This window comes from Equus quagga, chromosome 8, assembly GCF_021613505.1.
Source record: "Equus quagga isolate Etosha38 chromosome 8, UCLA_HA_Equagga_1.0, whole genome shotgun sequence".
NCBI classification, from domain to species: domain Eukaryota; kingdom Metazoa; phylum Chordata; class Mammalia; order Perissodactyla; family Equidae; genus Equus; species Equus quagga.
This window is the reverse complement of record NC_060274.1, coordinates 26,636,629-26,661,345: the sequence shown is the minus strand read 5'-3', so window position 1 is coordinate 26,661,345 and position 24,717 is coordinate 26,636,629. Positions and strand designations below refer to the sequence as shown.

The following is a 24,717-nucleotide window of genomic DNA, read 5'->3' as shown; positions in this document are numbered from 1 at the left end:
AAAAAAAAAATCTAGAAAGTACAAACCACAGCACAGTGACAGAATCCACATCACTGGTTACCTGTACAAGAGGGAGGAGGAAGGGGTGGATCACAAAGGGGCATGAGAAAAATGGGGAGGTGATGAAAATATCAGTATCTTGACCATGATAGTGATGGTTTCATGGGTGTATACATCTGTCAGAGGTCATCAAATTGGACCCTTTAAGTATTTGTAAACTATTATATATAAATTTTGTCTCGATAATCTTGTTAAAAAATATAAACCACCAACATTTAAAAAACCAACAACATTATACGTCATTATTAGGAAGAATACAGCATGTAAATCAAAACACTTCAACACTATCACGCCATAATAACTTGAATCTATGTCTGTTTTATAAAGTAGGGCATTACATATTTATAGCTGTATTCTCAGCAGTAGAATAAATGCTGTGGGACTCAGGAGGATTCATACAAGGATGTTTAAAATGATAATGGTGTAAGGGTGACTGCCACATGAAAAGAAACTGAAAATGAATATGACTCGAGAGCAAAAATGATGAAAGAATTTCCTTAAAATTACTACAATATGTAAGGTATGGATAGAGTACAAGAACAAACTTTTTAGTTTTTACTTATTTATGAGTTGACATGTGAGGGGTTGGGGTGGGGAAGGAGCAAATTCAGGGGGCTTCTTGAAGTTTAAAAGTTCTGGTTTTACAGACGGGAGAAAAGCAGAGAGTCACCAAGAGTTGATAAAACCTGATAATATGAATTTGTTTGTAAAATGTTTAGATAGAATCACCAATAAATCTCTAAAGTACTGAGGAAAACCCAGTATTTTATAATCGATACGAAATCATGTCCTTTAGGATGTTTCCTCAGGTTACAATGAACACTTATCATTAAAAATATGATATTGAAATTATGATAGTGACCAAGGGTCTGGCATAAAATGCCCAGCAGTAAATTTTCAGTCTTATACTAATTTCTGTAGCTTTAACAGAAGCAGAGGGCTCGGTATTTACTGGAAGTTCCAGGAACTGGGTCATAGGATATCTTTGAAGTCTCCGTGTGCCTGCAAATTTTGGACCTACTTCAAAGTAGCACAACTAAGACAATTTTAAAATTTCCCAGGGAAAACCCTAAATTCATGAAAACTAATAGACATAGACATATCCCTCAGCTTGGCAGTCAAGTACCTAGTTTTACCAAAACTAGTATGATTTTGTGGAAGCAAAAGTAATATGACTTTTGGTAACCCCGAGTCTCAGAATTTTATTCAAATTACATCAAAATATATATTGAACCAGAGGACTCTGACTACCCTATTTAGATATTTAACCCCACTGTCACCCACTTTATCGTCCTTTGCCTACTCCACTTTGCTCCTAGCACTTATCTTATTCTACAACCTTACAAACGATTCACATGGTGTTTTCAATTTTTCCTGTCTATCTTTCGTCACTGCAAGGTAAACACCACAAGGGCCGGGGTCTTCATTCGTTGCACCGAGGACAGTACGAAGAAAACTGACACTCCAAAAATAACATTTTGTCCTCAGTATTATATCTTTTTTTTTCACATTGAAACATTTCTGCCTGATTTGCAAGGTCATATACAGTTGCAATTTAATTCTATTTCACGGCAAACTTGTCTTGTCTCGGGCATACCCAAATGGATCTTATTTCTGCCGTTACCTGAAACAGCTGCCCGCCTTGTAGGACACTGAGGAAATCAGAGTGGGGGGGCCCTGGGAAGCGATGCTGTATTGCCTGGTCATGACGTGTGGATTCTTCCTCTTGGGTAAACCTCCAGCGCACTTGGCTTTGTGGTTTTGTGCTAGTGTGGTCCACACCACACTGTGAAATTTGAAACAAAGTTGATGAACGCAAAATCAACCTCAGCAATTTGCTAACCTTTCTTCACAGACTTTTGTTAACATAAACGCAAAGTGACAGATTGGGCACGAGCGCCTCATTGAATGGAGGCTGCCATGTCCAATCACCAAACATTCTAGAATAAAATAAAAATCACACTAAAATATCACCTCACCCATTTTCAGAAGACGACTGGCTATATTATTTTACAAAGCTGAGCACTGCTTGTTTGCAAGAGGGGCAAGAGCAGATCAGTGAGCTTTGCACAATATCTTGCTTTGCTGGCTTTAGAAAAATAGCTATTTTGCTCCAGGCTGTGTGTCACTTTGAAAGGAAAGTTATCCAACAAGATTATAAAATTGCTCTTGATGGTTTTTGTTTTAAACTCGCCAACAATAGACGTGGACGGTAGAACTTGCATCATCATCCTAGCCAGGTGATGGATTTGGAGAATATCTCACTTCTTCAAATATATTTTTTCAATTTTGCTATATGGAAAATCGCTGAGTGATGGGGAAGTGGGAGGAAAACCGACGGGCCCAATAGGAACCCCGGTACTTGTCCGCTCCGCTGTATTTAGCGCTGTATTTTGTTCAAACAGAGTGGAAATATCGGGGAGAGAAACTGCGGAGAAAATCTGAGACCGAGAAAAGAATGTCTCGTTTCTATCAATAAACATTTCTTTAAATAATTCTATAATATCTATGACTTCTACATGAAGTGAAAGAAATTTAGAGAATTTTCACTTAAATAAATTATCTACCTTGAGAATAATGAAAAAAAATGTGTAAAGAATTTTTCAGAATTGTATCAGCATATACGTCATGGACGAATACAGTATCCACTAAGAACCGGTATTGAATACATTAAAACTGTTAAATAATCATAATCCAATTTCATTATATTCATTCTGTATTACTAACAAAAACTTTATCATAAATCTGAAAAAAAGTGACTTTTAGACAACGTCAGAGAGTTAATGTACATTCAAAATCGTCTTTCAGGCTTCACAAATGTGGCCAACCGGTAGTCATACAGATGACACTACGACATGGCAAGTTTCCAAAATTATTTCTGACGCCAGTGGGTACGTTATTACATAAAGAGTCTTTATAACTCAGCTGGTCATGAAGGATGTGTCTCAGATAAGCAGAATGATCAACTGCTTTAAAAAATGTAGATTTTTATAAAACTATTATGAAACATTACTTCTTTCCCTTGGAAGCCTTTAAAAAAGGTTTCTGGATCACTCCTGGCTCTACCTAGCGACTTCAGTCTTTCTATACGAAGCTCCAGTATAGTCAAACACAGCAGTAACGGGAAAATTCCTGAAGAAAAGCAATCTCTCCAAAAATCTCGTTTATTGTTTGGAACTCCACTGCAAAGTTATTTCAGAAAGCGTTGAGGCCCATTCTCACAATGTTTCTAGGTCTTAGTTCACAATAATCATTCCATTCTTGTAAGATTAGATCATGTTCCAGAGTCAAATATAGACCTCGAACAGCACGTTCACACGGGCCGTGGGTGTCCTCAAATAATCTTTTCCTTCAAGACTGCGGCCATCACTAAAGTTATTATCTGGGTCAAGGGGCACCAAGGGAATTTTAACAAGATACGCATTTATTTCTTTGAAGTAGATAATGCCTTGAGTAGTTAAATATTTAAATTTGTGCTTAATTCATACTTTAACACTCAAATTATTTCATTCTTGATAAGAATAAATTAGAGATTCTAGTCCACATTTTAATTTACAAATACTAAAAACGATTTTAAAGCTACATGATATCTACACCTATAACTAAACTTCAACTGAACACACTCAAGGCTTCATTGCTTATTTGGTACAACTTGTTAAAACAAACAAAAAGAGAATAAACACTTTGACTAACAGTTATGCAGAAGATGTTTTGGAGTTGGTCTTAAAAATCACATAATTGTACAGAAGGAGGAAACTTTAGAAAGCAACCAGCTATGCACATTTCTTCCTTCTACACACAAGAAAAATATATCCAGTAGAGATTATGATAGTCACCCAAGTCCCAGATGTACCTTGAAACAAACTGTCTCCTGACTCCCACGTGAATGCTATGCTGTTGCTTTCTTTTTAACTATGCACTAGTAATGTCAACATCAAAATGATTGCAACACTTATAAATTATTTTAAATTCACTTATTTTGAATTAATATGAAAGCACTGTGCTTTCGTAGACATGTTGGGATGCAGTGTCTGCTTGTCATCTGTTGGGAGACTGTTGGCATATAATAGTTTGAGAGTAGCCCTTTTTGAACCAACTTCATTTTGTTCCACTCACCGTTCCTCTTTCTCATGGAGCAACAAGATTATCAGTCTCTCCCTCCCGACAGCACTTCAAACAGTCTAGACAGAAGGCAGGAAAATGCAGTAGGCATTCTCATGTTTTGGAATTAAATAAATATGAACTGGCACACATTTCTGACTTGGAGTGTCTTGATCAGATTTAATCTCTCTGAGAGTCGGTTTCCTCTTTTATAAAATTGGGTTATTAATATCTACCTCTTGGCGTTTTGGCAGATTAAATGACAGATGTGAAATGCCTGGGACACACTCTAACATACAGTGAGCTCTCCACGTTTTCTGTTATTTGAAGCGTGCGCACTCTCTTTTCTAAAAGACTTTTTAAGTATTAATGTGTTCCATTCCTTTAATCCTTTCTCATGGAACGCGGTTTTTTGACCCTTACCCTCTGAACCACACTCCATGCAAGAGCCGATGCCCTTCTGGAACTCTGGTACTGAAAATTGTGCCATATACCAGGTCTTTTATCAACAGCACTGATTTTCTGATGGAGCAGGATAGAAATGCAACCTAGGTTGGCCTCAGGCCTGGTACTTGTTTTTAAATACATAGAACACTTTTCTTAATAAGGACCATGATTAGTTTGTCTGCTTTCTTTTATTCTTTGTAGCTTTATCATATATTGGGCTTGTAGTAGTTAAATTTTTTCTGCTCTTTTCCACATCACCACTTAGCAAACAGATTCTCCCACATACGTGTGTATAATTGATTTTGAACCTCAATTAACAGTATCTATTAAATTCCATCTTACTTATTTGGGCAAAGCGTTTCTGCTAGTTGAGATCACTTGGAATTTTAACTTTATCTGTTACTATATCCTTCCAAACCCTGAATCTTACTCGTGTGAAATGCTGCCTTATCCACCTTCACCCAAACCGCTGAGAAGAGCATTGAAGAGGAGAAGGTCACGGGCAGGAAAGTGCGTCACTCCCATCCATCATTCTAAGTCCTTGTTACTGTCTGTAGTCAACAACGCTAAACGCTCACCACCAACAATGGCGTGAACGGATGAAAGAAGTTTATCTACATTGTGTGTGCGTGTCCTGACATAGTCATGATGCTTTTTTCCTTTATTTTGATAATTTGGTGAATAACATTAATTAATGTTCTAATAGTATTTCAACCAGCCATTCTTGGGATACCCCCCCACCCACTATTTAATTAATTTATGTTTACATTTTATACATTGCTGGAATCAGTTTGCTAACATTTTGCTTTGGTTTTTGTATCTATGTTTGCAAAGGAGATTGGCCTGTTATTGTCTTTTCAAAATTTGTTGTCAAGTTTGTCAATTAATACACTGAGAAGAATTTCCTAAAAAAAAAGCTTACGTAATTTTTAAATGATCTATTCATGAGATATTTGGTAGAATTCATTTGTAAAGCTAAATGGATGAATTTGCAGATAAATTTGTATACTTTCTTTTGCCATAAAAATAAATAATCTCCTAATGTTCACTCCTTTTTCCCAAACTTTTTATTTTAATAGTCTTAAAACCTACAGAAGTTTGAGAAAATAGTACATTAGAAACTTGCATTTTATAACGTTCACCGTTACCAGTTATTGGTGCTTTGTTGCGTTTGCCTTCTTTCCTATACATATATTATACAGGTTTTATATAGACATAAACTTGCACACACATGCATCTATATATTCATATGCTTTGTTCTGCTGACACTTTGAAAGCAATCAGACACTTCACTCATAAATGTTTCAGAATATGTCTTCTAAGAATAAGGCTATTTTTCAATACTAAACCACAATACTATTTTCAGGCTTAAGAAAATTTATATTAATCCAAAATGTTATCTAATATACACTCCATATTCATATTTGTCTGATTGTTCCAAAATATGCTTTTCATACCGTTTATATTTCTTGGATCCACGATCCAACCAAACTTTATACATTTTCTTTGGTTATGATGCTATTTAAACTCTTTTCATTTAGAACATTTCCCTTGCCATATTGTTGTTGTTGCTATTTTGTTTTCATGACATTTTTCTAAGGTCTAGGACAATTTATTACATAATGTCCAATTCTGTATATGTTTGATGATTAGATTCAATTAAATATTTTAGCATAAATATGGTATAAATAATACTGTTTTTTTTCAGTGTATCACATCAGTAGGCATGTGGTGTCAGATATATTTCTACGACTATTGGTATGTTTGGGTACCTCCTTCTGCGACACAGTAATAATAAGCATCGTGAATCCGTAAAATTCCTCATCAGCCAAACCAGCATGCTTCACTTGTGGGAAAGAATGTTGTGGCTATGAACTCTTTCCTAATGAAATTTCATCTGAATATTTCCAATTTTATACTTGTTTTAAAAAATCTGATAATATTGAATACGTCATGTAAGTCTTCTTGGATTTTGGAGTATTTTAACAAATTTGTCATCTTTCTTAGCTTACGAATATACCTTTTAACCTAAAAAGGGAGGAAAATAAATACAGAATTTTGTGATTTTTCTCACATAGGCCTATTTTAGATAGAAACATAGATGATAAACTGATATTTGTCTAAGTGTCATAACTGTGGGAGCAGCTATGTACACAATGTTTTATATAAATTAAGGTTCGAATAAAGCCCTTTGTTGATTACATGTTCAGCCCACACACACTGGATGAAAAGGAACACAGAGGATAGACTATATCAGATCTATGGCTCTCACTCAAGTTATCCTTCCTAATTTCCAGACCCATATGTTTATCTATTTAATAGATATCTCCTTTTGATTGTGCCACAAATATCACAAATTTGGATGTCCCAAATTGTTACTCCTTTCATTTCTTCCCCAACCTAAACTTTGTCTTGCGTTTCACACACCGATGAATAAAATAATCACTATACCCAATTCTGCCCATCATCATTCCTCTCACTTAACACCCACATGCAGTCAGCCATCAAGGTCTGTGGATTTTGTTTCCTAATGTCCCTCAAATCTTACTTCCAAACTCGTAATTTCTGTCTTCATTTACAATCTTATCAAATATTTGCATAGTAGTGACAATTTCCTAACTGGCCTCACTACCTCAAACATCCTCATGAGATCTTTGTCTCACAGTGTAGCCAGGATGGTCTTTGACAAAGAAATCCAAGTATTCTCATTCTCACTTAGATTCTTAAAACCCATCAATGTCTTCCTGGTGACTTAAAAAACAAACTCCTTATGGAATCGCACATATGGCTCTTTTCTAGCTCTCTTTCCACGAGCCAAATGTACGTCTGTGCTTTAGTTACCATGAACGACTCACAGAAACCTTTTAGATTCTGATTCTGTCTTTGCTCCGTGCACGAGGCACGCTTTCCTGCTAAGCCAGGGCAATTCAGTGAAGAGCAAAGCAGATGTGTTCTCTGTTTCATAGAGCTTCGAATGCAGATGCTAATTTAAAACTAACACAGATAAAAATATGAGGCTTTGTTTTCCTGTAAACTAATTTGTGATCTTAGAAACAGAATTAATCTTAAGTTCTCATTTTCTTCTTCTCCATAATGAAAATAACGATATCTATTTCATACAATTTTTTTTGTAGATTGAAAACAATAACAGAAGCAGTGGAGAGAAATATGAGATTCATTCTATCAGAAACAGAGCTAAAACGAAACAGCGCCAGCCCAGTGGCATAATGGTTAAGTTCACGCACTCTGCTTCGGTGGCCTGGGGTTCTGGGTTCGGATCCCAGGCGCAGACCTACACACTGCTCATCAAGCCATGCTGTGGTGGTGTACCACATAAAATAGAGGAAGACTGGCACAGATGTTAGCTGAGGGCCAATCTTCCTCAAGCAAAAAGAGGACGACTGGCAACAGATGGTAGCTCAGGACTAATCTTCCTCACCAAAAAGAAAAAAAAAAAAAATATATATATATATATATATCACCTGCATCTGATTCTAGATCAAATAAATCAGTGTCTGGGGTTAGGACCCTGGTGGTGGGCATATTTTTCAAAATACAATGATGTACACTGGAAATTTATATAATGTTGTAAACCAACGTTACCACAATTAAAAAAAAGGAACAATTCAAAGTAGCAAATTTATTCTATTTAAACATAAAATATTGAGGCAGGAATTAAACTCATGTCTTCTACTTTATAAGCATCAGGAGCTAATAAACTGAATGGGTATTTGGTTTTTTTAAAAGATTTGCACCTGAGCTAGTATCTGTTGCTCATCTCCTTTCATTTCTCTTCCTTCTTCTCCTCAAAGCCCCCCAGTACATAGTAGTATATTCTAGTTGTGGGTCCTTCTGGTTGTGGCATGTGGGACGCCGCCTCAGCATGGCCTGATGAGTGGTGCCATGTCCGCCTCCAGGATCCGAACCGGGGAAACCCTGGGCCGCAGAAGTGGAGTGTGTGCGCTTAACCACCCAGCCGCGAGGCTGGCCCCTGAATGGGTATTTTTTATCTCTGGATGAGTCTCACCCTCAGTCTCATCTTGAATCCTACTTCTTCTGGTTCAAATTCCACATTGATGTATTTACACATCAGTGTTTGCAGGGAACTCCAATAGGGAGCTGGATTCTGAATCGGAGCCTAAAATCTTAATTAGAGCTACATTTTATATGAAACATCATGGAGTCTACACTATCCAATGTTTCACCGCCCTCTTCCTTTCTAACAGCACCGAGGGGCAAACAGCTTTGTGTTAACTGCTCACGTTGCTTATATAAATGTCTTTAAAGGTGCAGTACTGTTCCTGAATTGATAATTCAGGGTATGAATGAAAAAGTGAATATTAAAATATTCTGTGATATTAGTAGAGAGGTTCTTTTAAATTACGGTTGACAAGAGTCACCTCAGCAAGACAGGAACTTTAATCTCATTATAACAAGTAACATCATCTGGCAGACTAGGGAATGTGCCTCAATAAACGGTTTGCATCTTTCACATAAGAGACTTGGAGTCTATTTTTAAGATGTGCTGATTATTTGAGATAAGACAACCAAACACATGGAAAGCATTTGTGTACACGCTTTTGCCTGTTGGAAAAAAGGGACTTTAGAAGGACGTGTTAAAAGTACTAAACAGCAAAGCTATTGGATGCTGCCCTCTGACATTCTTTATAAATAAATGGGCCATTATAAATATCTGTCTTTGTCTCTGGAACTGTTAAATTGTTACAGCGCAAACAGTCCATTGCACTTTGCAGACAATTTGAAACTCTCCAGGAAGAACTTTTTGCCTGTTTTCTCTCCACTTTACTGAAAAGCAATTTTAAACATTTGTATTAAATGTATTCATGTCTCCCCAAGACGGGATATTTTTACAAACAGAAAATAAAATAAATTATTTTATAATATTTTAAAACAAAAATGTGTTATTATTAGAAGAAGGAAAGAAAGGCTTTAGTTTGGATGAATAAAGCAAAATAAAAAACTGGAAACATTGCTTAGGAATATGTCCTACATGTTTTCCACAAGATTCTTCTTTTATCACTAGTTGATCAGAAAGCAATGTATTGGTTAATCTTAATGTAGTTATTCCGGGGGATCTGTTTATCTGATCACATCCATAGATAAGCTCTGACTCTATTGGTGTAATGGAAATTCAAAATAGAATTTCTTACACTTGATGAATTTATAATCTAGGCAGCGAATCAGGGCCATCTCCAGTTCTCTGCATTCTCTTCTACTCATATCTAGAGATTCTCTCTAAAACTAAAAAATAAAGACCTATTTTTTAAAAACAGAATAAAAATAAGAACTTTGATTTAACCTCAGTCTTATGTCCTCTTTTCTCTTAGGTGTACATAAAAGGAAGAAAAATTGTATACCTTATTGACTTTTGATTTATTTCAGATTTAGGAATCTATTACACAACGAGAATAAACCACATCCATCTGGATTTTTACAGCTCACACAACACTCTGACACCCGTGGTTTCTCTGAGGCCACGTGGCTAGCCCCATCATTTGGTACTCAATCTTTTTGTGGTTACTCTTCTCATCTCTCATTTCACTCAGAGAAGAAGTGAAAAAAGCATAACATTTGATGAAAGTATTAGCAAATTAATTTTTACCTCAAATGACTTAAAAACACATTCTACTCCACGACTATTAAATTGTCTTCTCCCCAGTCTGCCAGGTGGGTAAACCTATTTAGCTAATTCTGTGCAAGTTTTATTTGACCGGTTATTTTGTAACAAGCTTTTAGATAGTGTCAGAATCATTATAATTCTCCTACTGTCATAGTAGAAAAAGACACGTCTTCAAATATCCATTTGTTGAGTAAATGGGACCATTTACGAAATCTGAAAATGATGATTAGCTGAGTAAATAAAAATAAAAACATTTAAAGTAGGTATTCTTTTATCTTTAGGCTCCATCCAAGTTCATTTTTTTTTTTTTTTTTTTTTTTAAGATTTTATTTTTTTTCCTTTTTCTCCCCAAAGCCCCCCCGGTACATAGTTGTGTATTCTTCGTTGTGAGTTCTTCCAGTTGTGGCATGTGGGACGCTGCCTCAGCGTGGTCTGATGAGCAGTGCCATGTCCGCGCCCAGGATTCGAACCAACGAAACACTGGGCTGCCTGCATCAGAGCGCACGAACTTAACCACTCGGTCACGGGGCCAGCCCCTCAAGTTCATCTTTTTAAGAGTCAGATGATTAGAATAATACTTTAAGACAATGAAACTCAGATGGCACCATTAAAAAAATAACAGTGTGATGTTTACAATATAGCACACAGAAAAATAAAGAATAAAAATTTTAGAACTAAAGGAAAAGAGCACCAACGACTAACAATCTGTGACATGGCTGGAAACCACCGGCGGCAGCTGATTACAACATCGTCCCTGAGAGCTGTGGAGCGAGTGGCAATGTTTCCAACACGAAGAACAAACAAAGCTAAGTTTTTCCCTATGCTTCCCGTAAAGCTTTGAACCGAGCCAGCTTAGGTGATGGAAATTTGTCAAAGAAAAAAAGGAAGTAATGTGGTAAGACAAATAAATTCAAACTGAAATTTGAAATAAATATAAAAAGAGGAGATGTGGGAAACATGGAAACACTATCATACTGATCCCACAATTTGATGGCAGGCGTTTCTTTTGAATAGAATGAAAGTTTAACCAAACATTTGTAACTTAAGGTGTCAAAAAACTAACTTAGGAAGTCTGCAAAAGAACATGTTATTCATTAGAATTTGTTTTTCTTATTAAATGTACTCTTTCCACGGCATCTTTACGGGGTATTTTTTTTTTTAAAGCACATGACATTATTGTCTTGATGGCAGTTATCAAATGTCCCAGGAGTACGTGAACCATCGCCAACATTTCTTAGAAGCCAGCTTTTTGCTAAAGAAAAAGATTGAGCATCTCTTCTGTGATTTTACTAAATGTCTGAAAGGCATAAAAAGGAGGACTGTGTCTGCAAGGTGATCCTTTTTCTGCAAAGTAGCACTTCATCAGCTCTTCAGATTCGGTGAAAGCTTGTGTCCAATGATACCAAATGGTCCATCTACTTACAGTACACGTTAAATTTGGAAAGTCGTGTTATGTTTAGCACCTAGAAATCCGTCAGATAATAAGAGGATAAGCATAAAGAGTGAATTCTGCCACAAATGTTTTTTTGATTTCTAACTTTTATAAAAATAGAATTAGACTCAGGGTCTGATCATTGCTAGGGTTTAACATGACACGTGCTTGTTGATACAAACTCTTGTTCAGACCACACTAATGAATGAGAATCATTGTTTCAAAGATAAGAGAAATCAAATCAATTTCTTCATTGGATGGGGAGGTTTAGTTTAGGTCCAGTGAATACTTTTATGTCTTAATGAGGCCAAGTTGAATATAAAAATTACAGTTTAGAGAATTGGAGTTCAATTCAAAAACGAGAATCAAAGCAGAGTTGTTACAAGACTTTGCTGTTTTAAACTTGACGATCAGGTCATCATGCACAGAGCTCAGCGTCCAGAAGGGGAGCCTTACGCAAGTGTTTGGAATATAATTGAGATAGGAAGGGCTTAAGAGAATTTGATTTATTTTGTATAAATACGATGTGACTGAGAAGTTCAGTGCACACATTGTTGGAACCAAATAAATCCAAGCGTATGATATGGTAACTTGGGGACTGAATTTGTGTAATTGTGATTGTCTTGGAAAGTAGAAGACGTAACAGTGCCACGAATGATTGTTTTATATCTCTGGTAGAAAAAGTAACGCTTTCTTCTTGATCTAACCACCACTTTAACCTAAAAATAATTGGTGTATTGAAAATATGTCTATTCTTTTGGAATTTTATTCAAACATGGGATTTTTAATGTGCTTTTTTGTTCTCCTGTACCGTTGTTGTTAGCACAAGAGGGACAGAGAATGCATTTATAGGAGTGTTTGGCCTTCCTTCTTGCCTTTTATTTGCTTTTTCTATGTCCACATTACTTTCGCTCTTGATCAAAGCCTCAGAGAATGCTCTGGAGTGCTGGGGAAAGAGTGTTTGCTAGTTTCATAACAGCTGGCCCACGTCTTTCTGAGTCACCTGCCTCTGTCCAGGTGGGTACTTGCCTGTGCTGTGGGCAGGTGTGCGCCACAGAGCCTGTGTGCAGAGGGAAAGCGCATCTCCTTCCCTTTGAGGAGCAGGTGCTGGGAATCCCACAGCTGGTTTCTGAGACACACTTGCCTCTGGGAGCAAATTAGCCACAGTAAAGGGGCACTTAAGAAAATGAGGACAGGGCCAACCCAGTGGCATAGTGCTTAAGTTCGTGCGCTCTGCTTTGGAGGTCCAGGGTTCACAGGCTCGGATCCTGGGCATAGACCCTCATACTGCTCATCAAGCCATGCTGTGGTGGTGACCCACGTACAAAATAGAGGAAGGTTGGCATGCATGTTAGCTCAGCAACAATCTTCCTCATCAAAAAAAAAAAAAAATGAGGGCATTTTGTTGCGTGGAAGATTCTGAAATAAAATGAAGTCCTTTTGTGTATTACTAAGAGCAGGAGGAACACACAACTGCCATTAAAGTTTTTGTTTTGTTTTCTTTTTATAGGTTTTTATTTCAAAAACATATTTATCTTCCAGAGACCACTACATGTTAAATTGTTTATGTTTAGAAAAATGTGTGATATATAGATTATTTTCAATTCGTTGAATATTTATTGAATTTATAGTCTTGGTAGAACATTGTGCTGAGTTTTGCGGGAATGAAAAGAGAGCAGAGACATAGTTCTTGACCAGAATGAATACAAATAGCCTAAAGGGATTTAAGTGAAGTATTTTTCAAGTATTCAGACAATATTACAGGCAGTCTTCAGAAGCCTGAATAATATTGTTAATATAATTGAAAGTACCTTATCATTACTCTCTAAATAAGTTGAGACTAATTAATTTTAACAGCACAAGTAATTAACTAACATTAACTTTGATATCAAACAGCTCAACATATTTCTGTTCAAACAAAATAACATAAATCTTTATAACTTGTAATTCAAGGATTGTTTTCATTACTAAAAAGCCACATTCAGGAAATGATTAGGATGCAATAAAATAAGAAATGTATATGACTTTTCTTTTAATAATAGTAACTCGTATTATTGACAGAGAAATTGAATCATCTAATAAATATCTGTCTCTCTGTTTAACCAGAAAACACATAATAAAATACTAAACAAAAAAGATATTAGTGAGTATTTATAGAGCGCACATAAAGTCTATTTAAGTTTCCAAACACATTTTTACAATAAATCTCTCGCATGGTATTCCACTTGAAATTAAAGGTTGAGAAAAGTAAATATATCACGACTGAAAAAAAATCAGTCTTTTGAAAGTAATGGGGGAATAAATGTTACCTAATAACAGCAACTTGACAGTTCTTGCATCTCGCTCCGCATCTTCCTGAAGCTTCTTCTCCAGTTCTTTTGATCTTTTGGCAGACTCCTTGCTCTCGGAACTAATTCCGCTTCCCATCTTGTGTGTCAGATACCCGTCAGTTTATTTGCTCAGAGTTTTTCAAACGTGGAGCACAGCTCTGGTTTGGACGTGGGATGCGGGAGCAATGCTCTGCTGAAGTACCAACACCCTACTCCCTCCCTCGCTAAGATGCTGCTTTGACTAAGGGGATGCTTTCTGAGCTGTCACCTGATCAAAGGATAAACCACACCACCCTACGGTTGTACGGTTGGAAGCTAAAGAGGAAACTCATCTTGCTTTCAAATTAGATGGCCCCTTTAGACACATCTTCCAAAACCTGCTCTTCTTCCTTAAAGAATAGCATGCAAAACCGTAGAAACTTGTCACAATCTATACACCAAAGATCGTCTACAATGAACAGCTCAAATGGAATGTTTCTCACTGGTAGTCAATCTCTATTACTGTGATTTAAAGTTATGATTACTAATCAACAAGTTTGCATCTTACCTTCAGATATTTGAGTCTCCAAATTCTTCATAATCACTCCAATGTCACTATCAGAATATTTATAATGAACCATCCAAATGCATAGCCTTGCTATGCTTAGATTATGACTCAAAATTATTGAGAATCTCCTATTATCTGTCAGTTAACTAGAAAACATCTTTTTTTAAAAAATGGAAACATGAATGTAGTTCTTATATTTATACATATGGTATTGCCACAAACATAGAATTCAACACACAAGGCTCTTAAATTATTTATTTTAGTCTCAGAGGATACATCTCTATAAATTGAGCTTTTACTGCTTGTGAGAAAGTCAATCCATCAACATTAACTGATGGCCCACTCAGTGTAGACACTGCACCGTGTTGACCTGAGACAATGCATTAACTCTTTGGGGCCATTAAGCAACAGCTGCTGTGCTGGAAGGACTTTTATTGATTTGGTGCCAAGGGAATAAAAAGCAATCTTCTTTGAAACAGTAGGTAATTTGGTTCTTCCTGAAAAGTACGAAGAGTAAATGCATCTAAATGTGTTTCATGCCTTTCAACTGCCTCCACAGATATCTTGATTTCTTGAAGATCTGCAAGCTTGGGGACAGAGATTATGTTGTACATCTATTGTTTATATGAAGCATAAAACACTTGTGAGTTGGTCGATCAATATTTTCCTTATAAACAGAGTTGGCTACCTGTGGCTTCAGGCAAATCTTTCAACACGAATTTTGGGATTTGTGAATGTGCCTGACCAGGAAATGCTGGCATACACTCAGTCCTTCAACACTTCAGTGCTGTTCTTGTGGGATTGTGTGCAAAGTCTGAACAGGTGGGGTTTTGCATATTCATACAGCAAGGAAATAGGCTGCCAAATTAAATACATATTCCTGCTTTGTTTACTTTTGCACATAAAATACGAGGCTGTAGATATGTAAACATAGTCAAAACTTCCTGGATTTCAACCCTCCAAAACCGTGCTATGACAGTATAAGACGTGGAAAGGTCGACATGCAAGGTTCATGCAAATCACGTGGTATTGCTTTTACAATGCAAAGGGCCTGCCCAAAGGAACAAGATTTGCACTGCCTGGTTTATTTACACTCACCCCAAAACACAAAAGAACACAGACGTTAAAATAAATCTCTGTTTGCCTATTGTTTTCATATCAAACTTGAATATACACAGTACCCTGAATACACAAGATTCTTGTATGTCCCATAGCAATTATGAATTGACAAGATACTTTGGTATAATTCCCATTCAAGTAAGTGTACCCCATAGCTTTTGGGTGGGGACATACGTGGGTTTGAAAGGGTGTGTGTTTCCCTAAGACTTCCTAGGTGGGTGACTGACTAAAACTGACCAGCTCTTTCAGGAGTAGAAGGGTGCATTTTCTGCTCTGCATAGAATGACGAACTTCCACTTTTCTGTGTAACTCAGAATGTTTCGTCATCAGCTTTGTGAGATTAGTGACTTTTTCATCAGCAACTAAAATAGTCTTGACATAAAATTCAAGGTGTGTCTGTATTTAGGGGAGGCCGGCTGGGGAGAGCCCTCTCCCCTGGGTCCCTGGGACACAGATTCACTAATGAGCTGTGGTTATTAACACAGCTCCGTGTTGCCTCACTTAGGACTATAGCTTTTTGGACCTAAGAAAGTGCAGAAAATGAAATAGTAAATTTCACAGGCATGGAGACAATATCTTATTAGCTTGGATGTCTTCCACAGTATTTGGCACAGGGCTGACCATAGGAAATATTCAAAAACTATTTCTTGTTAATAAATTGATAGAGACCTAGTCTTTTTTCTTGTGCTCTGCTGAGGTGATATTATAGACAGGGTTTCTTTCCAAGGTTCATTGTCAGAGTGGGTCTATCTCAACACCCTAGAAATTTTAGAGTGACTCAAAAAATTCAATGAAAAAGCCAAGTTTTAGTCTGAAATAGTGTTGATATATGTAATTACAGCTGTTAGCCAAACAGTTACACTTTTGTTTTCTCAGCCTTAAAAATAACACAGCACACTCCCTTCTTCTGTTAAACCTTGCTCCAGAGCGAGCCGTAAAGGTCACTGAAATGCCACCAGATGGCATGGTGTGAATAATTCTTCCTCTTGCTACTCTTGGTCAGGGTCTCTGTGGAATCGTCAGAAGGGGCCAATGGCCTTTAAAAAGTTTGAGTAACGACATTTTACAGTTATAATTCAACATCTAGCTTGAGATGACATGCAATTGTTTCCCACCTGCTTTTAATATTGAGATTTCAACCTACGTTTTTGGAGGCGTCCCTTTTGCCAGTATTACCTGGGCTTCTGCAGTCATCAAGGTGGATTTCCCCTGAGAATGTGACACGTGGCTGACTTCAGTGGCTCAGCTCCTTCTGGAAACTGTCAACTGTATGGCTGCCAACTGTACTGGTCTTTATTTTGTTTCCATATCTTGCAGGAGGTGTTGACTTCAGGCATTGGGTCCCCGGGGGGTTTGAGTCCTGGCTGCCTTAGCAATGACCTTTATCCTTGCGTATTCCCATGAAGTTTGAGGCAAATCATCCTTCCTTTACTAATGGTGCTCCAATGTGCGCTTGTGGGAGCTCTGTGCGTGGTGTTTCCTCCAGAGAGCTCCTGTCTCCGGAGACTTCCTGAGGCCAGTCTTTTGATCTTGGGGAATAGGGCACAACACGCAGTTTCACGTACAGTCGGATGGTGCAATAAGTGTACGATGCCGGTACTGAACAGCTCTTCTGTCTTGAGGTAATACAAATACATATTTTTATTCATTGGCGTTGATTTCTATCCTTACTTATTCTACATAATTTTTTTACAGATTAGGATACGATTATATAGAATAGTTATTGGAAATAAAAGATATCACAATCCTAAATGACAAAGAAGATGAGTCATAATTATTTCCCAAGAGACCCTTCCAGTCCCAAATCCTCTTTTCTTTAAGATAATTTTTAATATGTCTCCTTAACACAAAGTTTCCACTTACTCCCTTAACTTATTCCTCGGTAACTTCAGTCCTGATTATTGCAACCGCCTCCTCCTTAGCTCTCCTGATTCTAGTTTCTGCCCTTTTCCAATCTAACCTGTCAAACCCAACTTTCATTATGATGCTTTTCTTGTTGAAAGCACAAAGAACACCTTGTTATGCCTCCTATCTTAGTCTTGCCACTAGACACTCAATAATTTAGATAGTACCTCCCAACCATCCAAATATATTTCCCATTACTTCTTATAACACATTCTCTGTTATGGCTGGGTGTTTCTCTCTTTTGTAATTAGGTTCCCGACTTAGCTTTCACTCACGCTTTTACTCTTCACTGGGTATATCTTGCTCTTCCACAGCTTTTTTCCATATGCCTAATCTTTAAGAAAGAGCCTAACATGTACGTTCTCCACTATGTTTCACATCGACTACCATCCATTGGGTGATTCTTTACTTTCCAAATTCCTAAGAGGAATTAGTGGCTGGTCAGTTTGTCCTTCCTCATTAACTAGGAAAGATACTTTCTGGTGACCACGCCCTCTGGTTCTCTCCTGTTTGCAGGCTCTAAACTGGGATGACATAGAAGAAAATCCTGTTGACTGAAATAATTGGGTGATCGATAGATATATGGTGATTGAAGCTCTTTTCTCCATCTTGAAAATGCACGATTCTCCTTCCCAAATGATTCCAAGTATGAAATATTACCTCTAGAATTGCAGGAATTCGTTTATTCAACAACTGATATATTCAGCAATTGTTATGTACCAGGCATGGGAGATTCAGCAGTAAACAAATTAGTCGGACACCTCCCCACAAAGAGTTTAAATTCTGGCCGGTGAGTGTGTGGGGGGTTCACAGAGACAATAAACATGATAAATGTTTAAAGCATATAGAATTACAGATGGTGGTAAGTGTTAAGAAAAAAAAGCAGACTGGACATAACGAGTATGGGGATGGTAGTGAGGATGAGAGATTAGAATTTTCAAAAATTATTTATTTTTTATTGTGGTAACAGTGGTTTATAACATTATATAAATTTCAGGTGTACATCATTATATTTTGATTTCTGTGTAGACTACATCGTGTTCCCCAGTCAAAGACTGATTACCATCCATCACCACACAGACGTGCCTAATCACCACTTTCGCCCCCCCATCCCCTCTGATAACCACCAATCCATTCTCTGTCTCTATGTGTTTATTTGTCATTGATTTTATTTTCTACTTATGAGTGAGATCATATGGTATTTGACTTTCTCCTTCTGACTTATTTCACTTAGCATAACACCCTCAAGGTCCATCCATGTCGTCACAAATGGCCGGATTTCATCATTTCTTGTGGCTGAGTAGTATTCCATTGTGCATATATGCACCACATCTTGTTTATCCATTCATCCCTTGATGGGCACCTGGGTTGCTTCCAAGTCTTGGCTATTGTGAATAATGCTCTAATGAACATAGGGGTGCATATGTCTGTATACATTTATGTTTTCATGTTCTTTGGATAAATACCCAGTAGTGGAATAGCTGGATCATATGGTAGTCCTATTCTTAACTTTTTGAAGAATCTGCAGACTGTTTTCCATAGTGGCTGCGCCAGTTTGCACTCCCACCAGCAGTGTACAAGTGTTCCCTTCTCTCCACATCCTCTCCAACACTTGTTGTTTCCTGTCTTGTTAATTACAGCCATTCTGACGGGGTGAGGTGATATCTCATTGTAGTTTTGATTTGCATTTCCCTGACAGTTAGTGATTTTGAACATCTTTTCATGTACCTGTTGCTGTCTGTATATGTTCTTTGGAGAAATGTCTGTTGAGATCTTTTGCCCATTTTTTAATTGGGTTGTTAGTTTTTTTGTTGTTGAGATGTATGAGTTCTTTACCTATTTTGGATATTAACCCCTTATCTAATATATGGTTTGCAAATATCTTCTCCCAATTGTTAGCTTGTCTTTTCATTTTGTTGATGGTTTCCTTTGCTGTGCAGAAGCTTTTTAGTTTGATGTAATCCCATTTGCTTGTTTTTTTCTATTGTTTCCCTTGCCCGGTCAGACATGGTACTTTAAAATATGCTGCTAAGACTGATGTAGAAGAGTGTAGTGCCTATGTTTTCTTCTAAAATTTTTATGGTTTCAGGTCTTACATTCAAGTCTTTAATCTATTTTGAGTTAATTTTTGTGAATGATAATGATCTACTTTCATTCGTTTGCCTGTGGCTGTCCAGTTCTCCCAACACCATTTATTGAAAAGACTATTCTTTCCTCATTACATATTCTTGGCTCCTTTGTCATAAATTAATTGACCATATATGCATGGGTTTATTTCAGGGCTCTCAAATCTGTTCCATTGATCTGTGTGTCTGTTTTTGTGCCAGTACCATACTGTTTTGCTTACCATAGCTTTGTAGTACATTTTGAAATCGGGGAGTGTGATAGCTCCAGCTTTGTTCTTTGTTCTCAGAATTCTTTTGTCTGCTAGGAGTCTTTTGTTGTTCCATATAAACTTAGGATTCTTTGTTCTGTTTCTGTGAGAAATGTGTTGGAACTTTGATAGGGATTGCATTGAATCTGTAGATTGCTTTAGTAAGTATGGACATTTTAACCATGTTGATGCTTCCAATCTAAGAGCACAGAATATCTTTCCATTTCTTTGTCTTCTTCGATTTCTTTCAACAATGTTTTATAGTTTCAGTGTACAGATCTTTCACCTCTTTGGTTAAATTTATTCCTAGTTATTTTATTCTTTTTGTTGCAGTTGTAAATGGGATTGTATTTTTAATTTCTCTTTCTGCTAATTTGTGGTTAGTGTACAGAAACACAACTGATTTTTGTATGTTGATTTTGTATCCTGCAACTTTACTGTATTCATTTATTATTTCTAAAATTGTTTTGGTGAATTCTTTAGGGTTTTCTATATATAAAATCATGTCATCTGCAAATAATGATAGTTTCACTTCTTTCTTTCCAATTTGGATCCCTTTTAAGTCTTTTTCTTGCCTGATTGCTCTGGCTAGGACTTCCAATACTATGTTAAGTAAGAGTGGTGAAAATAGGCATCCTTGTCTGGTTCCCGTTCTTAGAGGGATAGCTTTCAGTTTTTCTCCATTGAGAATGATGTTAGCTGTGGGTTTGTCATATATGGCCTTTATTATTTTGAGATATTTTCCTTCTATATCCATTTTATTTAGAGTTTTTATCATAAATGGATGCTGTATCTTGTCAAATGCTTTCTCTGCATCTATTGAGACGATCATGTGGTTTTTATTCTTCATTTTGTTAATGTGGTGTATCACATTGATTAATTTGTGGATGTTGAACTATCCCTGTGTCCCTGGAATAAATCCTACTTGATCATGATGTATGATTATTTTAATGTATTGCTGTATTTGATTTGCTAGTATTTTGTTGAAGATTTTTGCATCAATGTTCATGAGTGATATTGGCCTGTAATTTTCTTTTTTTGTGTTGTCCTTATCTGGTTTTGGTATCAGGGTAATGTTAACCTCATAGAATAAGTTAGGAAGCTTCCTCTCCTCTTCAATGTTTTGGAAGAGTTTGAGAAGGATAGATATTAATTCTACTTTGAATGCTTGGTAGAATTCTCCAGGGAAGTCGTCTGGTCGTGGACTTTCATTTTTGATTACTGGTTTGATTTCCTTACTGGTGATTGGGCTATTCAAGTTCTCTATTTATTCTTGATTCAGTTTTGGAAGATTGTGTGATTCTAAGAATTTAGTGGTTTCTTCTAGATTATGCAATTTGTTGACATATATCTTTTCATAGTATTTTCTTATATTCTTTTGTATTTCTGAGATGTGTGTTATAATTTCTCCTCTTTCATTTCTGATTTTATTTATTTGAGCCTTCTCTCTTTTTTTCTTGGTGAGTCTAGCTAGAAGTTTGTAAATTTTGCTTGTTTTCAAAGAACCAGCTGTTAGTTTCATTGATTCTTTTTGTATTTTTTTTTTTTTTAGTCTCTATTTCATTTATTTCTGCTCTGATTTTTATTATTTCCTTCCTTCTGCTGATTTTGGACTTCGCTCTTGTTTTTCCAGTTCTTTTAGGTGCACTGTTAGATTGTTTATTTGGGACTTTTCCTGTTTGTTGAGGTAGCCCTGAATTGCTATAAACTTCCCTCTTACAACCGCTTTTGCTGTATCCCATAGATTTTACCATGTCGTATTCTCATTTTCCTTTGTCTCCAGGTATTTTTTTGATTTCTCTTTTGATTTCTTCCTTGACTATATCATTGTTCAGTAGCATTTTGTTTAATCTCCACATATTTGTGGATTTCTGATTTTCTTACTGTAGTTAAATTCTACTTTCATATTATTGTAGTTTCATATTGTTATAGTCAGAAAAGGTGCATGGTATTATTTTAATCTTCTTAAATTTATTGAGACTTGTTTTGCGGCCTAATATGTGATCTATCCTGGAGAATTCTCCATGAGCATTTGAAAAGGATGTGTATTCTGTGGTTTTTGGATGGAATGTTCTATATATGTCTACTAAGTCCATCTGATCTAATGTGTTGTTTAAGGCCAATGTTTTGTTATTGATCTTCTCTTTGGATGATCTATCCATTGATAGAAGTGGAGTGTCAAAGTCCCCTACTATTACTGTGTTACTGTCTGCTTCTCCTTTGATGTCTGTTAATAATTGCCTTATGTATTTAGGTGCTCCTGTGTTGGGAGCACAGATATTACAAGTGTTATATCCTCTTGTTGGATTGCTCTGTTTGTAATTGTGTAGTGCTTTTCTTTGTCTCTTGTTACAGTTTTTGTTTGAAAGTCTATTTTTTCTGATATAAATATTGCTACCTCAGCTTTCTTTTCTTTGTCATTTGCACGAAGCATCTTTTTCCATCCCTTCGCTTTCAGTTTATGAGTGTCTTTAGGTCTGAAGTGTGTCTTTTGTATGCAGAATATATGGATCTTGGTTTTTTTATCCAATTGGCCACCATACGCCTTTTGATTTGAACATTTAGTCCACTGACATTTAAAGTAGCTATTGATAAGAATGTACTTACTGCTATTTTTTAAATTTTTTTCTAGGTGTTCAGTAGTTCTGCTCTGTTCCTTTCTTCTTCTCTTGCTCACCCCACCCCCTACAGGGCCACACACCCATCAAAATGGTCCTGCCCTGTGTGTATGCCCCAACACACTGAAGCAAACCCAGTCACCCTACTGCAGTGGTCCCACACACTCCATCTGCTCCTCACATACACCCTGCTCCACAGAGGTGGGCTCACTGGGCTGCAGAGGTTCCAGGCACCCTGCTTATGTGGGCCCACGTGTTGCCTGAGGGCTTGATGTTGGATGGGTCGGTCCCTAGGGTGGGCTGCCAGTTCTGACTTAGCTGGATTATATCAGTGCTCTAGTGGGTGGGGCAGACTCTGGGCTAACAGGCCAGGAGAAGAATTCCAATAGCATCTGCCAACATCTGTGTCAGCACCCCTGTACTAGGTCACAGTAATGGCGGCTGCCAATGTCTCAGTCCCTGGAGAGGTCTCACCTCTCAGTGAGATGCACCCAGAGCCTATCAGGTGAGTCTTTTTTCACCAAAGGACTGGGCACCTTTCTTTCTTGAGATTTTAGATTGCTTTCTGAAACAGGTGAGTTTGTGTGTGGGCCCTTTAAGAGCAGGCTTTTTTTTCCTTATGTCTGGTGGTTTTTCTAGGGGTATTCCCTGTTGTTAGTAGACAGCACAGCCAGATATTATGACCCTTGTCTTGGTTGTGCTGAGTCCAAAGGATGCTTATGGTAATGCTCCCCTACTCGGCTACCCTACTCATCCAAGGAAGGCTGCGAACCTTAGGATTGCTCCCAGCTGGCTGTGAAGTGCCACAGCTCGCAAAGGTGGCTTTTTTCTCTCCAGAAGGAATTTCTGCCTCTTCCACCTCAGTCAGGGCTGTCCCTTGTTGTGGGGGTTCTTTTTACTCCGTTTTCAGGTCTCTCTCAGGGGTAATTGTTCCAACAGTATTTCTAAATTTGTTGTATCTGTGGGAGGAGGTAGTTCAGAGTTCATCTATGCTGACATCTTGATCAAACTCCCTACAATTTTGTATAATGTGTCCAGGGAAGACCTAACTGAAAAGGCAATTGTTTTGGATAAAGTTCCATGAAAACTGACTTTATTATGAAAAACACACGCAGGAAGTTTACTAGAAAGTGTCCTTTGGAACAATCCATGTAAGTGAGTGAAGGAAGCAATATTGGCAGAAGGAGAAATTGTATTGCAATGCAGTTGTAACAGAGGACTCAGCCAATCCTATGGGGAGCCCCAAAGCTTAGATAGTCTTTCAGATTTATACTGAAATGAAGAACAAAGACTGAATCAGTATACCCCCATTTAAGGACCACAACAGCTGGGGACTGGATGGGGCAGTAACAGAGGCTTCCATCTGATATTCTTCGCTATGCTAACTCTTACTGTACAGCCCAAAAAGTGATATGAGGATTCCGCCAACTGCCACATATATTAATTCCAATTCTACATTCAGGAACTTGAGAAATGACTACTGGCTGGGGCTATGAATCCCCTTGATCCACTGTCACCTTGATATGGTCCAGGATGCCATTTATTACCAAGTTCCCATATGTCTCCACTCTAGCATGAGGGTTGTGATATTACTGCTGGTCCTCGGGTATCAAGATCCACTCAGAGGATGTTTTTAGTGAATCTTCGCACTAAGCATTTGTCATGGTGTTAAAAGTTTATCCATCATGAGGACCTTTCAGTAATTAAGTTCTGGCTCTGAGAAATAGCTGAGGTCTGGAAATAGGACTGGGGATCATAGCATTTTTCAAGGATGATCACCCTCATCTTCCTAATGAGCACCCTTGACTCTTGTGGTTGTTTAAACTGAGCCATACTCATATTACCTGCTCCTTTTTTGGCTTTAAGATCCTCTCTTCTATTAATTCTTTCCACAGGTCTCTGTGCATCAGAATCTCTGCTGTCACTTTGCCCTTTACTGTCATTACAATATTACAGCTATGTTGATTTTCATAATTAAATGCTGGCACCTGGTCTCTATTATTTTGGGATCTTATTATTCCCATTGCCTTGAGGAAGCCTAGGTATGTAATTGCATTCTCTATCATCAACCTCTGCCTATAAAGAATTGCCTCAATAAAGCTGAAATCCCCTTGCTAGTGCCTACCTGATTATTTTAACACAT

At 37.3% G+C, this 24,717-nt stretch overlaps 1 protein-coding gene across 1 annotated transcript in view; it reads right to left on the bottom strand.

The window, feature by feature from the left end:
- The window catches only part of GNAT3 (G protein subunit alpha transducin 3), a 46,615-nt gene extending 32,507 nt beyond the window's left edge, over positions 1-14,108 (bottom strand). Inside the window, exon 1 of the mRNA XM_046670500.1 lies at positions 13,991-14,108. Coding sequence (XP_046526456.1) covers positions 13,991-14,108 — 118 coding nt within the window. The remainder of the gene's footprint in view (positions 1-13,990) is intronic.
- Positions 14,109-24,717: the final 10,609 nt, after the last annotated feature.